Source organism: Prosopis cineraria, unplaced genomic scaffold (assembly GCF_029017545.1).
Source record: "Prosopis cineraria cultivar Desert tree isolate PC_DT_omini unplaced genomic scaffold, ASM2901754v1 PC6, whole genome shotgun sequence".
NCBI classification, from domain to species: domain Eukaryota; kingdom Viridiplantae; phylum Streptophyta; class Magnoliopsida; order Fabales; family Fabaceae; genus Prosopis; species Prosopis cineraria.
Genome location: NW_026555337.1, coordinates 5,461,283 through 5,478,739, shown reverse-complemented (window position 1 = coordinate 5,478,739; position 17,457 = coordinate 5,461,283). Strand labels below are relative to the sequence as shown.

The following is a 17,457-nucleotide window of genomic DNA, read 5'->3' as shown; positions in this document are numbered from 1 at the left end:
GGATATTGTACCTAGTTTTGATTGAAATTTTGTTAAAGGTAACAAGTTTTGCCTCACCTTTATTGTTGAAATAGAATTTATAATGGATTTTGAATGGTTGCAAGTAAATCAAATCCGAAGTCATTAAAGAGCAAAGGCAACGAGATATATAAATGTATAGAATCAAGTTGCGTCATAGAGAAAGGTTGGCACCGCAACGTCCTGAAATAGATGCATGGTTTACTTTAGCATTTGCATGCGTTCCAAAGCGTCCATATGCCAAATGCTACCTCTAGTAGCTTCGAGATAAATGCGCGTCCATGGCTCAGCTAAAAATAAGTGGTGTCACAATGATAGCATTAGCCCTAAATTAGTAGAAAGACAACGTTCCAACTCTTGTTTGACTTCGTTTCAGGGGGGGTTCGGAAGAGAACCATCAACCTCTTTTTTTTTTGGAGGTTAGAGGAACTTTGGTGCGTCTCGAGGAACAAGAGAGCTTGGTTTTGAAGAGGAAGACAGGAAGATTACTTCCTAATTTCCTCTATCTCTTCCCTTTTCTCCTTGCATTCTTCTAATGATCCTGAAAAATGCTAGAACGATTCTTACGCATGTTTGCTCAGTCGAGATTATAAATCCGACACCTGACCATGAGACACTTTCATCGAACAAGTCATTGGCATGAAAAATGAATCACTATCGTGGGTGGATCAAGTGATTAATTTGGGCAGAGAGGTTTTACTTTGGACTAGAGAACTGCACTGTGGTGAAATATACAAAACTTTCCAAGCAAAATGTTTGAGGGGGTGTATGAAGTCTGATGTTAGTGTCTTCTTGTGGAGTGCAATTCCCTCTTTTGATGTCTTGGATTAATTCATCCACCAAAGTCCACGGCGCTCTCCACACCTTGCTAGTACTGAAAATCAGTCATTATAAATATGGTGATGATTACAATGAGGATAAATATAAAGATTTGGCTAACGAGAAGAAAACCGGATCAAAGGTCAAATTAAAGTTCTCGATGTAGTGATGCTCAATTAATTAATTAATTAATTACTCGCAAACTTGGAGAGCAGTCGTCAATTCCAACAGCCATACTTTGCAACATAAGCAATCAACTTCCCGTCTTCTCCTGGTGTCCATATTCCATGCTTGAGTCCACTTCGGTTGCTGCATGGATCTGTGTGTGTTTTTAAGTTGGCAATTATTCCCGTCACACCCTGAGAATTAAGGCGTGATTGGCCTGAAATATAATAAATCCCACATCCCTTGAACTTCAAATACACCGAATTCCCCAAGAACCACAATTGACATTAATTTTTTTTTTTTTTTTGCCAACAGACATATTTGAGTACAAAATAATGATCATAGACACACTTCACAGAACAATCACAAGGTTTCTGTAAAAATTTCAACAGCACCTCTCATCTAGATGGACCCTTCTCAAAAGTTTTACATAAGCTGGATCAACAAATTCAGTAAAAGGAGCTCTGTTCTAAACCAGCAGATAAATAAAATACATAAGAAAGGTAAGAATTCTATTTATAGCCTATGCGGAATATCTAAAACATGATTCACCAACAAAAAAATATTGCCCACTGAGATTGACTGAAACAACTCTACAACTTCAGCAAATAATGCCTCTCAATGCTCAGCAAAATGTACAGAATATTTGAGACCAAAACATTTATCAGTAAATAACATCAACATCCCAATAAAAATGTTAATGAAATAATAAGTGATCATGAATTTAACCTTAAAAAAAAACAGATTAAAGTAACATGAGCACTTCATAAACCACATAATTTCATATCAACATTGAGACAACGTAGTCATGACATAACAATCAATATCAAATTTTAAGTTGTGTTATCATAAGAATAACTAAAAATTTAATTAGAAATCATCGGATAAAGAAAAACAAATGTATGAATAAACAACTTGCTTATAAAACTCAATCTAAAAATAAGTTAACTTCTAATATTATGCTTCAACAGGACATCATCAGAATGGATAACAAACATGAACACAAGTTTACAAGGGTGCCTCACTGATCAAACACAACTTGAAATTACAAAACTAATGCGAATACATGACCCACGAATAACAAGCATAGGTACAATGCTCACGAATAATCACATCCCTTTGTTCCATGTGTGATGATCATCTTAGAGGGATAGCATCTCCCAAACATCTTGCTAACTAGATGTTAACCATGGCACTTCAAGGGTTAGCAAAGTTGTTATTAACAACCAACATTTTAAACTTAGTCAGTTGCACTCATTCAAGCATGCACGAAATCCATATTATGAATAAAAGTCTCTTTCAATGCCAAACACCAAGTACGGCATTTCAAACATCACATCTCAAGTCAAGCCTATGCATGATTCAAACTTGTAAGCGATAGAAAATTTAGTGACGTAAAATTTCTCACTTCTATTAATAAATGGTATGCGTATCAAGACATCTCTTAAACAAAATAAATTGATAACTCTTCTCCAAGAAACATTGATTGTTTGCTTTTATGAGTCCTAAGAACATTTCAAAATTAAGCAGCACCTTTAATCCTCCCAAGTTTGAATATAGTTATCAAATAACTTTTATATTAATTTTAGTCATTAAACAATAACCACATTTATTTTCCCAATCTAATTAATATGATACTCCTCTAATTCTAATTATAATTCATTTTCAACGTGTTTTACTAGTGTCAAGAAAAACCTTAAACTTCATTTTCTTTATTTAAAAATTTAATAAGCTCTTAATTTTACATGTGTTAAATATACATATTTTAACAATATATTTTTTTTTTCAACATTTATTGAAAGGTAAAAAAAAAGTTTGTGATAAAAATTTAATAATATAACTTATAAATGAGACTAAAAGAATTTCTCTCTCTCCATCCTATAAATAGGAAGCGAGTGCATTTCAAGGATGACTGCCAACTTTTTTTTGGCTAGCATGATGACTACCAACTTAAATCATTCCTTTGTTCTTACTTCCATGTCAATATGAAAATGAAAAAGCAAACAATTTATAATTTAAACAAAACCGTCACCAAAAAAGCTAACTATCAATTGAGATTGTAACCCATAGTTTCTCTTCAACATATCATCAAACACTTGATATGCACCTTATCTAACAAGCTCATAACATAAACATAGCAATCTTACTAGAGTAATCTTTTTTTCCAAAGGCTCCTACTCGTCAATCAAAGTCGAACCAAACACCAATGTTTAAGAACCATATCGGAAATCAAAAGAAAGAATAGCAAAATTCCCAAACCGATCAATGTCACAAACAAGAAGAAAAGAAGACATAACCACTAGTTAGTCTAGGGAATATAGTAACCAAAGACAAGTATAAAGATACCTCATGTAAAAGATACCAAATATCTTCCACTTTTTTCAGCCAGCACCTTGCTCCCGCTTTCTTCCCTGTTTCAGCGTCCTAAACACGAACAATAAGCTCTGTCAAAGGGTAGTTCCGTGGTAGCAGTGGATAATTGGAATACGTGGCCATTTAGGATTAAAGGAAAGGAGAAGAATGAAAGAAACTACTAGCTTACACAGCCCCACGAAGCTGTGACCGAACTCTCACACAAAAAGAGGGAAGACGTCGTCTGGTCGACGGTCACAAACAGAAGACCCAAAGAACAACGCGATGCAGAAGAAAAAGAAGAAATCGATGCAGAAGAATAAGTTGAACTCAGAAAATCGAAGGAAGGATAAAAGAAGAACAATGGCTTCGGCCACTCCCTCACCCCATTGGCCTTTTCTTTCTGGAGAACTTTCTCCTTGCTTTCCCTTTTTGTTGCTGCCAATGACAATTTAAAAGGAAAGAAGAGTTCTGACTTTAAAAAAAAAAAAAAAGAGGAAAGAAAACAAAAGTAGCCCCACCTTTGTATCCAATATCTGAAAGAAACGCAGATAGCTCGTAGCCAGCTCCCAAAGAACCTGATTTCAGCAATTAGCTTCACCAGAAGGTGCAAGCCAAACACATCGTGCTCATTAAACATCCTTCCATCCATAATATTGACCGACTCCTTCCTCCCCAAACACGGATTTTCGAATAGAAAAACAAAGCCGAGGACCCAGATCAAAGAACCAAATATAATTTGTAATGCAATTAGATTGCAGAGACTGGAACAAATTCTCTTTAGGGACATTCAGAAATTTCTCTAGAAAACACAATCATTCATAAGTTCAAAGATTGTTTCAAAGCAATAGCTTAAAGTTTTCGTATTCTATCTTTCAGTCAAACCGTGTTTTGAATCAAAAGCTCCCAATCCGATCAAATATTTTCCCAACGGCTAAGATCAGTCAATTTAAAAAACGATGTCGTTTTGTTATAAGCCCCCATGTTGCACTTAGATGGGGAAGAAAACTGAAACCGACCGAACTCACTTTCAAGGTCAAAGTGATCAAAAATTCGCCACAAACCGCCACCGCAAATTCATCCATCAAACTTAAATTGTGACCAGCGAGAATCAACTTTAATTTTGTGAAGAGTAGATAATTGATTATTAATTTGAGTTCATCATATCATTACTACGTACTTTATTATCCAGCGCTTGTTATCAATGTCCCATTGATATCGCATCAATTTTATTACGCTTCAGGACACCGTCATATGAAGTGAAGCTACTCCCCATTTCAAAATATAAGTCGTTTGGGGGAAAAATATTTTATTTTATGTCTTTTTAGCTCCAAGTCTAAAGTACTACCTTTAATCTTAATAAATATTCTTAAATTTTATTATTAATATTTGTATTAAAAACATTTAATAAAAGTAAAAATATAAAAAGAAATATTGAAAATTGACAAATGTCATATAAATAGGATCAAATTTCTCTCTTTCTCTACCTTATAAATAGGAGTAGCATACTAGCATTTATTTACACTTTTCATATTGTACCATTATTTACTCCAACAACTTTCACAGCACCATTGATTAATCTTTAGAGATTTAATCTTTAGAGATAAATATGACAATGTGTTCGATATTTTTATGTGTTAACAACTATATTTCTTGATTCTTAATCTATATTTTGAAATAGAGATTTTTTTTTTAATTTTTAACCTCATTTTTTTTATCAATTTTTAATTTATAACCTTATTGGTCAGACAAAACGATCACTATTGAATCCAATGGCTGAGCCACACACAAGAAAAGGGGACACTGGCACTCCTCACTTGAAAAAAATTACAAATTGTGGTTATTGGATTTTATGCATTTTGGACCCTCTTTTTAATATTTTGAGCACCAAATCTATTTGCTTCTTTTTCTTAATCTACATCCAAAATTTTCAAATTTTTAGCTCAAAGTCCAAGAATATAATAATTATAAATAGTTAATTTTTAAATTATTCAATTGTTTTTAAAAAAGGGTCCATACATTAGATTTATTTATAAATAAGTCTTGTAAAATTTAAAAACTACAGCAAATCCTATGAGACTTGTAATTTGTAGTTGGGATATAAGGACAATACTGCCCCTGTTAATTTTGCTTTTATTTACAACTACAATTTTATAATTTACAAGTAAATTTTCATTATTTACAAATCAAATTTTTTGTTTAACACTTCATATAATATGAAGTCTCTATGAAGTTAATTATATCTACTTAAAGCTATAATTGGTCTAATTGAGATGTAAAATTCATGATTCACCATGTCATTATAGCTTTAAAAAACATAATTAACTTTATAAAGACTCTATACTATATCAAGTGTTAAAAAAAATCTGACTTATAAATTATGAAGCTTTATTTGTAAATTGTGAATTTATGATTGTAAATAAAATCCAAATTAATGAGGTTAGTATTGTTTTTATACCCTAATCATAGATTACACTCAAGTCTTAAGTAATTTGACTGTAATTTTTAAATTTTGTAGGACTTATTTATAAATAAATATACTGTACAGGACCTATTTGCAATTTTCCTTTAAAAAAAAATTGCGCCTCCAATCAAGGCCATCACTTCGCGGCTGAATTAATCTGTTGACAAGAATTGGCGCTTTTATCTTGAATCTAAAATAACGCATATGCGAAAACTTTTGAAATTTGTGGGGTCTTTAATTGATTATAATACATATAGCATTCCCAGCTACCTTTTCGATCGGCTTATAAAATTACGTACACCTTCCAATTTACATTGCGGAGCTCAACATATAGATATCACACTTGATCAGAGGAAAAAAGGAAAATGGGGAGGGGGGAGATCACAGCATTACATGAATATGATATCCACGGGGAAATAGGAAAAATTATAATGAAGTTCCACACATCAAACTTAAATACTCTTAGACCTCATGAATAAGCTAAATTACTATGAAGTTCCATGGTCTTTAGGGTAAATAATATTAAAACTAAAAAAATTCATTTTTCCTTGACTTATTAAAAGGGAAAAAAAAGAAGAAAAAAGAAAAAAGACTGATTTTCACGCATGATAGAGGCAACAACAACTGAGATGGTTTTTGCTTTCTCTTTTCTTTGTTTTTTCTCTTTAAATCAGCCAAGGGCAATTTATTCCTTTTACTTCCAAAATTAATCACCTCTAAAAATGATGAGGCTTCATAATAATTTGGCTTATTTATAAGACCTAAAAGTATTTAAATTTGATATGTGAGATCTCATTGTAATTTTCTCGGGAAAATACACGCTCACATTGGGAGATTTCTCCGTTCACCATAAAGTGCCTTCGTCAAAATAAGTCAATACATTCGCTGTACAAAACCACTGTGTTCCCAAAGTTGTGCATTGTGCTCGTGTTCAGGCGACAACGGTACATCTGCTTAACATTTGTTTTATATCGTCTGTACATTTGGTCAGGGATACAGTCTGGATTAAAACCCAACCCTTGAATCATGAGTCATGGGAATGCGTGATGAATTATTATCTCAAGTGATTCGGTGTAGGGTTGCTTTTGCTTTGGACTAGGAAAGTGCAGTGTAGTGAAATAATGAAAGCTTGCTTGTTGGTCTAAATTCAGTGATGTAACTTTATATAAAATTTGATTTTATTGAAATTTTAAATGTTGACAAAATTTTTTTTCAAATGTTGATACATATTTAGTTTAATTTTTAATGATTAATATAAAAATAATAGTGTTAAAGTTAGAAGATTAAAAATATACTTTATAAAATTAAAAGATTGAATTAAAATTTTATATAAAATTAGAGGACTAAATATAAATTTTAGCCTATAATATAGAAAGATAGCACAAGTATGTTCCTGAAACCCCAATCATCTCCATTATTTATATATCCCCTGCACTATTTTTACATAATTTTGTATTGATATATTTAACTATAAATAAATTAAAATACTTTGGTTATATATTAAATCTTCACTTCTAATTAAACTTAAAATAATACTTAATATTTATATTTTCTGTTATTCCACCGCTCGGTGTTTTGAGAAATCTTGGGATATTACCATTTCTCGCTTAGACTAATTTAAACCCCTCCCTTAAACCCCTCACTGTGTAAGATTATTATTACAAACAACAGTCTCATAGGCACCTCAAAAGTGCCTGTGTAATTTTAACTGAAATGCTGACGCCGTTTTCGTACCTTTTGGGCCGTCAAGTGGGAACCGTTGTCTAAATTTGCTGTGTCTCCACACACCCACAAGCCACAACATCTGATATTCGAATCGAATATAAATTACTTAACCCAAACCGAAGTAACTCTCATTAAAAGGTATTTTGCGTTTACACGGACTTCGACTTGAAGCCTAATGCTTGAGCACAATATTATATCCATCGGTTTAAATTTGCCTTGTTTTAAATGCTTCGATCTAACACTGTCACCCGTGCATCGATCACTAAAAAATCAGAAGGATTATATATATAAACACGGTGTCTGATTATCATAATCACAATATATATGTAGTACATTAACATCAAGCACACGATGATTTCCCAGAATTTTTTTAGTGGAGGTAGAAATCTAGTATCTGGTAGCCATGGTGAACTTCCATTAGTTCAAGTCGAATTAACCAAGAAGAATCAAAAGGAGAACAAAGCATTTTCAATGAATATTTAACATAGTTGCATGATCTGAGTTCAAACTCGAGATTACTAATTAAGATATCACAGTTCTTCACTTGTTGAGATACGCACTAGTTAGCCATATGATTTCTATATTAAGTTAAACAATTCCAATTTATTGATAAAAATATGATATTGCAATTTTACTGGTGCTCTCATGCCGTTCTTAATGATTTTTATATATGTAGTCTAAAATTAGTTAATTCTCTATGAGAACTTAAAACACATACTTCACTCAGTTTAAAATAACCAATTCATACATACAAGTTGAGAAGACTATTATTATAAATAGTTCAGATTGTAAAAAAAATTTGATTATATTTTAATTACTAAAATATCCATATATTAGTTATAGAATTAACCATCTTCTATGTATTCTCTATTACTTAAAATAAATAAAAAAGTTTTAATTATATTTTAATTGCTAAAATATCCATATATTAGTTATACAATTAACCATCCTCTATATATTCTCTATTCCTTAGAATAAAAAAGTTCTAAAGTAGAATTAGAGAAAATTTGTTGTTGTTGTGTTGTTATTTTGATTGGATCTTTTACTACTTTATATGCGTGTTCTGTTGAACGAAAATAAAATTTGTTGGAATGAAAAGATGATTATTAATCTTTTAATTGTTAAAAAGTAATTTACACATGTATTTAATTAAAAAAATATATTCTTTAATTTTAATATTTTTAAATTTTTAAAACATTTTAAATTAAATAATAATGAATAATCAGTTTAATTGTTAATAATGAATAATTTCATAATCAATAAAATGACTATCAAATAACACGCGAATGGAAGGACTAGCATTATAAGCCCATAATTTTATCGTCTTTTAAATAAATTTTTGAGTTTTGAGCCTGGCCGCTCTCTAATCAGGCTAGATCGCTGACGGTCCAACAGAAGCTTGACCGATTCTAACCGCTATCCAATGTACTGTACAGCCCTAATTTTGAGTTCTCTCCTCGCTTCCACTTCCCCCCACTAGTTGACCAATTTATCAGCAGGCAATGGATCCTCAGAGTGGCCCATTTTTATAGAGGAGGCAAAATATAAAGTTAAGTTATTTATGAATCATAAACAATTAATAAAGGGAGAACATCAGTAAACAATCTTAAAAATAGTTTAATTTCATAAAAGGAATTAACAAATAAGAATTAAGAAATGAAGTTTTTGGTTTGACAAGCATCTGGTTCATCTAGATTCTCATCAGGTATTAAATTTTTTTATGGAGGTCCTTCATTGATATTCACCCAACAATAAAACTCATTTAAGACTCACTTTAAATTACTAAACTTGACACCACGAACGAAGATGACTATCAGCACAGGACGGTATGGTGTTGACCATATAATTTCATCCCAAACATTTGTTCATGGACAGATATTCTTTTTGAAAAGTTTTAGAATATAAAGACCATTTAAATATTGTTGTAAATGAAACCATAAGGACTAATAAACTATCTTTTAACTAATATTGATATGATAAAAATATAGAGATATATGAGTACAAAACAATTATATCCTGAATATTTCAATGAAGTTGTCGTGTTTGGAGTTCATCTAGAGATTAATTGGGAAATGCTTTCCCACATCCCCAGTTACTCTCCTTGCTGCTTCCGTACTTTTTCCCCACCCTCAATCTATACCGTTGGTCTGATCTAGCGGCCGACAAAGGAGCTAGCTATTGTGGACAGTTTACTTGGATCAAACGGGCCTAGGCCCATTTCACTTTTTCCCTGGGTTTGGACTTTAGCAGTAAGCTCTTTCTCCTAATTTCATAACCAACATGTAGGGTGAACTCTTCTGACAGACACGATAATTAACATGATCTTAAAGAGATTGTCTCATCAATATCTTGCTACCATCATAAGGTCTCCTCATGGAGGATCCAGATTAGTTTTAGGCGGGCAATAAACTCAAAATACTCTAGGATATCAGATGGTTTATACCTAAAAAAATTTTTACTTCACCTTTTTGGCTTTTTCTTCCATTAATTTATGCTATACCCATTAATAAATTAAATTTAATCTCTAATTCATTAATACTAACTCGAAAGTTCACAATCTAAATTGCAAGAAGCCCAAAAAAAAAAAAAATCTAAATTGCTCCCTTCTCCACCTTCATCAACCATTACCAGAAAACCAAAACAAAAAATCTTCCAGAAAAGCTAGGACAAAATTTCGAATCATAATGAATGCAAAATCAAGTCATTGAATTGAATGAACATGAACAAAACACAATAAACCAGATCCAATTTATTAGTAGCTACAGGAAATCATGGAACTTCAAAAATCATCTGACTAGAAATCACACACACACACACACACACACACACAGAGCTCAAGGCAAGAGAGAGATTGCGGAAAAAGTTGTGTTGGATAATCGTAAGGCAAGGGAATCAAGCTTAGCTTATCGAATCGCCGTGAAGAAGCGAAGCTGTGAGAACTGTGTGAATCACCTTGTGCTAGTTCGATCGAAGATGGGATTTTGGAGATTAAGGATTTGGAGATGCAGCAAGGAGACGATCTTCTTCTTCAATGATTCTCGAGATTAGGGATTGAAGATGGGGTTGGAAGCTCAGAGTTGCAAGTCGAAGTGCATGCCGGCGACGATCACAAGCTTCTCTCTTATTCGACCCCACCTAAGATTGACCCCAGTGCTTCTCCTTCATCGTCCCTTGCCCAACCCAAAGAAGGTGGGATGAATGGGCGATATTGTCGTTGCAACAATCTGAAAGAGAAGAGGCATTGGAGAAGGATTTGAAGGAGGAGACTGCTACATCAGCAAGGGTGAGGAGGGATGACTGTCACGTTAGCATTTGAATGGATCTCATAAAGTGAAAAGTAACAACGACTATCTATAACTTAATGGCAGGTTATTTGCTCAAAATTTAAAAGTTGAATGGAGTTTTTTTCATTTCAAGAGTTTAAAATTTAGAATGCTACTCGCATAATAGTTTAAGATTTATGATTTTCATTAACCCTTTTTATAAATCATAAAATTTTTCCTCCTTTTAAAAAAACAAACTTCACATAAATCAATGAAAATATGTTAGAGGATTTAAATCCTTGAAAATGTATAGCAAACTCATTAACTTTAGAGAAAATGACAATAAAATTCATCTAAAATGTATAAATGACAATCTGGTCTTTCGAAATGTTATAATTTTTCTAAAGTTCCTATGAACTTTTCTATCATCAATGAATTTATATAAATTACTGAATTGCTCTTGTTGAAAATAAATAGTTCACAAGTTTTGTTTAACCATTCATAATTTTTTTTCTTATATTTGCAATAATGCAACAACAAATAAGGAGTTACATGCAAAGTTGTGATTTGTTATTGTATTGTTGTGAATATAAGAAATAAAGTTATGAATATTTAAATAAAATTTGTGAACCATTTATTTTCAACAAGGGCAATTTGATAATTTATATAAATTCATTAATCATAAAAAAATCTCTAAGGATTTGAGGATAATTATGATATTTTAAGAGACCAAATTATCATTTAACATTTAAGAAGAATTTTGTTGTCATTTTCCTTAACTTTATTGGAGAGAAAATGGCTACTAGTGCCTAAAAGTTTGGTACTCAAAGCAATTTAAGAAGTGTTAATGAAGTATCTCACTCATCTTTCTATGACTCTTAAGAACTTGCTTCTTAGATTGCCAACCTCATAACCACACAATCAATTTTAAGCAAGCAAATAGAGAGACTTTTAAGTACTTAAGCACCACAAGTGAATCAAGCAATGGTGCCGCCCCCAATGAACCTACAACTTGCTGCACCATCTTGCTTCCACTGTGGTTCTCAACTTCATATATATGATGTTTGTGGACATAGATTTGTATCTCAAGATGTGGCTAGAGTGTAGCAAAACTGAGGCTTACCTCCATTCCAAGGAAATCAAAACTATGATAGATATTCAAATAATTATGGTGGAGGATGGAGAGATGGTTCAAACATGAATTTTAGAGGGAATGCTGATGTTTCTCAACCTTACAATTCTTGATTTCAAGGAAAATTCTCTTGTTCAAGGCAAATTATTTTATTTGTTGTTGCATTTTTTGAATATAAGAAAGAAAATTATGAATATTTAAATAAAACTTGTGAACAATATATTTTCAACAAGAACAATTTAATAATTTATATAAATTCTTTAATCATATAAAAATCTCTAAAGAATTCAGGAGAATTATGAAATTTCAAAAAATCAAATTGTCATTTATACATTTCAGAGAAATTTTATTATCATTTCTCCTTAACTTTATTGGGTATAATATTCATTAGCAACCACAAACATAGTACTACACAATATAGATACGTGGGTTTAATTAATTAAATTATAACTTAAAATTTACATTACGGAAATCAACACAATATTCACATCACATCACCAGGAAAAAGGAGAATTAATTTAAAGGGGAGGGGGCGAGGGGAGATTACGGCGTTACATGATACGAAAATTACGTACGCACCCCAGGCGAAAATACATACATACATGTCGATTGGGTAGATTTCTCCATTCCCCTTAAGATGCCTTCGTCAAGATAAGTCAATATATTCGTCATGCGAGCCACTGTGTTCCCAAAGCTGTGCATTGTACTCATATTCAGGGGACAACGGTAAAAATTCTTCATTGGGGACGTAGGAAACGTCAACCATGTACGGCTCTGTCCAAAAATTTTCACTCATAGTCTCAACGAACGCATCCGGAGTAGCCAAGTTATGACAATCTTCCCCGACCAAATTTTCATTATTACTGCTGAAACCACCGGCATGATCAGTGAGCTGCACTGGGAAAGTACTTGAGATCTGGGACTCGCCTGCTGATGTATCACACTGTGAAGAAGGAGCAGTTGTAGTACATATTGTGATTGATGAGTCGCAGATCTCTGGGCTCGATTCAAGTGGAATTTGATCCTTTGACTTGAAGGCTTTATCCTTTTCATGTCCAGCTGAGTTTCCTTGAGCTCTCTTCTTGAGATTGGTGTGCCAGTGGTTTTTTATTTCGTTATCAGTTCTTCCCGGTAAACAAGCAGCAATCTTTGACCACCTACAATTCAAAAAGGGCCATAAACAGCCACACATGTCCCCGCCCTTCCGATATTTAAAATTATGTTCCATATATAAGTTTTTATGTATCTATTATTTGAAATTCGAATTTATAGAGTGTGGTCCTTAGTTATCTCCTATATATATAAAACTGTAGTTAATCAAGACGAAGAATTTATCTCAGTATGTAGGGCTACAAATATACTTCATTGCCAGTATAAACATAGTTACCCAGTAGGTTTTACTGTTTGATGCAAGAGATAACCATCTATATCTGGAAAAATATTTGACAGGATCCTAATTGTCTTAGCCCATTTGGCAGCCAAAAATACGTCCTAGTCGTTTTAATTTATGCTTTCAAAACGTTAAAAATGACCCTATACAGCTCTAGAAATAGTTTGGGCTTGTTGAGAATGACCTGTAACCTTTCAGCACAGTGATGAATGATGATACTCTTTCAAATCCTGTTTATAAATTATTTCTAACATTTTTACTGAAGCTTCAAAAAACATTGAATCTTATTAATTTTGTTTAAAAATTCAACAATTTTTTAACTTTAGCCTTATTTTTAGGAGTTTCCCCCCAGTTTTCTGTCTTCTATATTTTTCTCCACATCGAAACAAAAAGTTAGTGTTCAGATCGAGGAAGATGCATGTATCCGGAAAACTAAAGGGATTATCAATCCCGAGGACCAAGACATGGTACTAAAGGGCTTAAACAAGTTTTTACAGTGCAATTTAAAGTCTATAGTAATTAATCAATCGCAATTTGGTACTAATTATGTTGAGAACACATTACAAATCTACATACACTACAATGTTCTGTATGGATTATAGCTTACATAAATTAGATCTTGGAAAATTACGTAAGGAGAAATAGGAGTACGTCAGGAACATATATAGGTGATGTGTCCCACGGGCCGTGATGCGAGATCCACACATATATAAATAGATATCAAGGTTTTTTTTAATCGTCGTAATGTTAAACTCTCAATAATTTAAATTTTAGTTATTTTGCATGTTTTGTGAATTAAATGACAAACTTTTAGGCTTAAAGTATTTTCTTTAAAATTACAAATTTTAGTTATTTTGCTTTATATATATATATATATATATGGGCTAAAGTTGCTGCGTTGTTATCATATTATATTCTTCCGCAACTTAATTATTTGGAAATGTTGTAACAATAATTTGTTTAAGACTAAAATATATAAAACACTTCTAAATTTTGAGACAGTTATATGCAACCCCCCTCATTTTTAAAAGTTTAAAATTAACCCCGATAGTCTTTAATTTTATTTTTCAAAACCCTCTATTGTTAACTATGTAATATTTTTCATGATGATTAAAATATCATTCAACTAAAAAATATTATTAAACAAAAAAATTATATTGTATGACTATTTATAATATTTTTTATATTTTTTAGATAGTTGAGGCATCGATAAAAAAAATGTTATTGTCATTGTATAAAATTTTAAATATTTATATTTATATTAGTTTTATCCATTTTTTTGTTATCAATGGTGCATGATTTTATTATTTTAAAAAATAAATTTTTATTTATATTTTCATGTTAGATTAATGTAATACACATGGCTAAAATATTTAAAATTTTAAATATTTTCATGTTAGATTAATTTATCTTTTAATACTAGAAAACTATGCACCATTGATAACAAAAAAGTATAAAAAATAATACAAAAGTAAATATTTAAAATTTTATATGGTGATGATTACATTTGTTTTGACTATTATTAATGCCTCAACTATCCAAAAAATATAAAAAAAATTATTATAAATAGTTATACAATATAATATTTTTGTTTAATGCTACTTTTTAGTTGAATGACATTTTAACCCTCATAAAAAAATGATATAATTAACAACAAGGGGTTTTGCAAAATAAAAATAAAGGTTAGGGGGTTAATTTTAAATTTTTAAAGGTGAGAAGGATTATATACAACTGTCTCAAAGTTCAACAGAATTTTATGTATTTTAACCTTCGTTTAGTATTTGTTATATCGTCTATGTATTTGGTTAGGGCTATAGTCTGGATTAAAATCCAACCCTATAATCATGAGTAGTAATTAATTGTCCTCGCGGCTCAATGGGGTACAGGGTTGGCTTTCTAGGCTAGAAACAAGTGCAGTGTAGAGAAATACTGATCGAAGCTAATTGCTTAAGTCAAATGTAGTAAGGGCAATGTATATAACATACTTGTTACCCAGCTTTTGGTGAAGTGTGATGATAGTGTCGTCTTCTAGGGGAGTGTAATTCCCTCTTTTGATGTCTGGTCTTAAGTAGTTCATCCACCGAAGCCTGCAACTCTTTCCACACCTTGCCAATCCTGAAAAACCAGAATTCATTGTCAATATGTGGTTGAAGCAACAAGACCAATATGGATGAATTAATATCGAAATTCAGCAAACCGATCCCAAGAACAGCAAATGAAGGTTAAATTAAAAGTTGATGACGCCACCTGCATGCTAGCTCAGGTGGTAAGAGCAGGGTGGGATTGAGTGAGATATATGTAGAAGTCAAATAATTAGTGATGTTCGAATAATTAATTACCAGCAAACTTGGGGAGTAGTCGCCAATTCCAACAGCCATACCTAGTAATATAAGCAACCAACTTCATGTCTTCTTCTGGAGTCCATGTTCCTCTCCTGAGGCCATTTTTGTTGCTGCATGGGTTCTCACCATCTGTGTGTGTGTGTGTGTGTGTGGAAGTTAACTGGGTATTAGTTTGTGCGCGCGCGCGCGAACAGTGTGTGTGTGTGTGTGTGTTTTTGTTAAAAGCTATGGCCCAACTCCCATTCCAATTCTATATATAATGGCAGAATTATGTTCCTCCATCACCCATCATCTCCGATATTCATAAATTTTCATTTAATTTTGTATTGATATAGTTTACAAGAAATAAATTGAAATACTTTGGTTATATATTAGATCTTTACTTCTGAAAATAAAATTAGTAGTTAATATTTATATCATACATGTTATTTTTTAAAATAAGTTATTTGGAAGACATGCCAATTATTATACAAGTTAGAGCATTTGTACATATTTATTCTTTATTATTTAATTTGCATAGAAGATTAATTAAGATTAGTTTGAGTGTGTAAAACATATCATTTTTTTTCTGAAGTGTCAATTTTCGAAAACTGGCCCCCCGACTTAGGGCTGGTTCGGCCCTCGTTTTAGAGTGAACTTTAATAGCGATGTTTGTGAATATGAAATGCAGAGAGTCAGTGGAGCTTTCGTAAACTTTTTGACAATATTTATGAAGCGGGCGTTCACAGCTAAAACGTGCCTCACGCTACTTAATCGATACTTTCCAAACAAGAGTTATCAGCCTCTCAGTGGTGTGGTCCAAACAAACCACCACTTCAAATTAAACTCTCTAATGCTACATTTTAATTATTGAAACAATTCCAAACTTGTAACAATTAACAGCTTCGCGTGAGTTAATTATAAAGTTAGTTCACCGACCAATGTAGATTTGTGGAAAACGAGCGATTAAATCCAGTATATTTGAGCCACTTCGATTCCTCTTCGTCTTCTTATTATCAATCAACAAAAGCCGGCTGGCTGGCTTGCCTAGATTTCAAAGATGACAAGACGTGCCACGCTCCAATACCACAAGTATATACATCATAATCTAGATGATTGATATATGGATAATCTAGTGTGGGGCAGTCATTGGTGAACCGAAAATATCATTTCATCAATTCCGTACTATTATTAAGGATTTTTGTATCATTCTTGAATCACTTGCCCGGCACCTGCTTGAATTTTATTGAAGCTTCAGCACAGTAATGTGGACTTGTGAAGCCATCAGTTCTGTAGGGTTTCGGGACTTTCTGCCAATCTCCTCTGCTGCAGAGTTCAATTCCATTTTTTTTTTCCACCCAGTAATTCACGGCTTCATTATCGGAACACGTACAGAAGCTAGATCTGTTCACAAATCCTTCTCCTTCATTGAAATACTCATCTTCCTTCGTACCCAGACCGTCGAATGCAGGAAAGAAAGAGCAAGCGGGGAAACTGGTGAAATTAGGGAACTTACGGCTTCTTAATTTATGATTGATTAACTGAAATTGGAAATTGAAACTAAAATGTATACAACTTGCAAATAAAATTGGTCCCATTGTTAAGTATGTAATCCATGTTTTATAATGAACGGAGACGAGGGGATCAGGATAGTCACAGCCCCTCATGACTTTTTGAACTCTTTCTAATAAATGCGTTGTATAGTTTCAGCGTAACAAAATATAACTTTACTTAATTATTAAACACAAAGATATTTCAAAAGAGATTTTATTTTTGCCCAAAGAAAATAGATGCCAAATATGAGATCT

The 17,457-nt window shown here is 32.3% G+C and overlaps 2 protein-coding genes across 2 annotated transcripts; both read right to left on the bottom strand.

Annotated features, from left to right (window-relative positions):
* Window positions 1-213: 213 nt before the first annotated feature.
* LOC129313241 (uncharacterized) lies at window positions 214-4,144 on the bottom strand. The gene is made up of 5 exons (XM_054956208.1): window positions 3,545-4,144; window positions 3,349-3,426; window positions 1,075-1,196; window positions 719-892; window positions 214-634 (listed from the first exon to the last, which is right to left on the bottom strand). Exons 1-5 carry the CDS (start codon window positions 4,142-4,144, stop codon window positions 511-513), a joined length of 1,098 nt encoding a protein of 365 aa, XP_054812183.1. The 3' UTR covers window positions 214-510.
* An 8,440-nt stretch (window positions 4,145-12,584) lies between these two features.
* LOC129313240 (transcription factor MYB13-like) lies at window positions 12,585-15,791 on the bottom strand. The gene is made up of 3 exons (XM_054956207.1): window positions 15,668-15,791; window positions 15,314-15,443; window positions 12,585-13,095 (listed from the first exon to the last, which is right to left on the bottom strand). The coding sequence occupies exons 1-3, from the start codon at window positions 15,732-15,734 to the stop codon at window positions 12,585-12,587; spliced, it is 708 nt and encodes a 235-aa protein (XP_054812182.1). The 5' UTR covers window positions 15,735-15,791.
* Window positions 15,792-17,457: the final 1,666 nt, after the last annotated feature.

Excerpts from the sequence above, each read along its gene's own strand:
- LOC129313241 (XM_054956208.1), bottom strand. The coding sequence starts at position 4,144 with ATGTCCCTAAAGAGAATTTGTTCCAGTCTCTGCAATCTAATTGCATTA. Across the intron at positions 1,197-3,348 it reads TTTGGTATCTTTTACATGAG|GGTGTGACGGGAATAATTGC; the intron begins GTATCTTTATAC and ends CTTAATTCTCAG. Across the intron at positions 635-718 it reads GTGCAGTTCTCTAGTCCAAA|TGTCTCATGGTCAGGTGTCG; the intron begins GTAAAACCTCTC and ends GTTCGATGAAAG.
- LOC129313240 (XM_054956207.1), bottom strand. The coding sequence starts at position 15,734 with ATGAAGTTGGTTGCTTATATTACTAGGTATGGCTGTTGGAATTGGCGA. Across the intron at positions 15,444-15,667 it reads ACTACTCCCCAAGTTTGCTG|GATTGGCAAGGTGTGGAAAG; the intron begins GTAATTAATTAT and ends CTGGTTTTTCAG. Across the intron at positions 13,096-15,313 it reads CACCAAAAGCTGGGTAACAA|GTGGTCAAAGATTGCTGCTT; the intron begins GTATGTTATATA and ends TTTGAATTGTAG.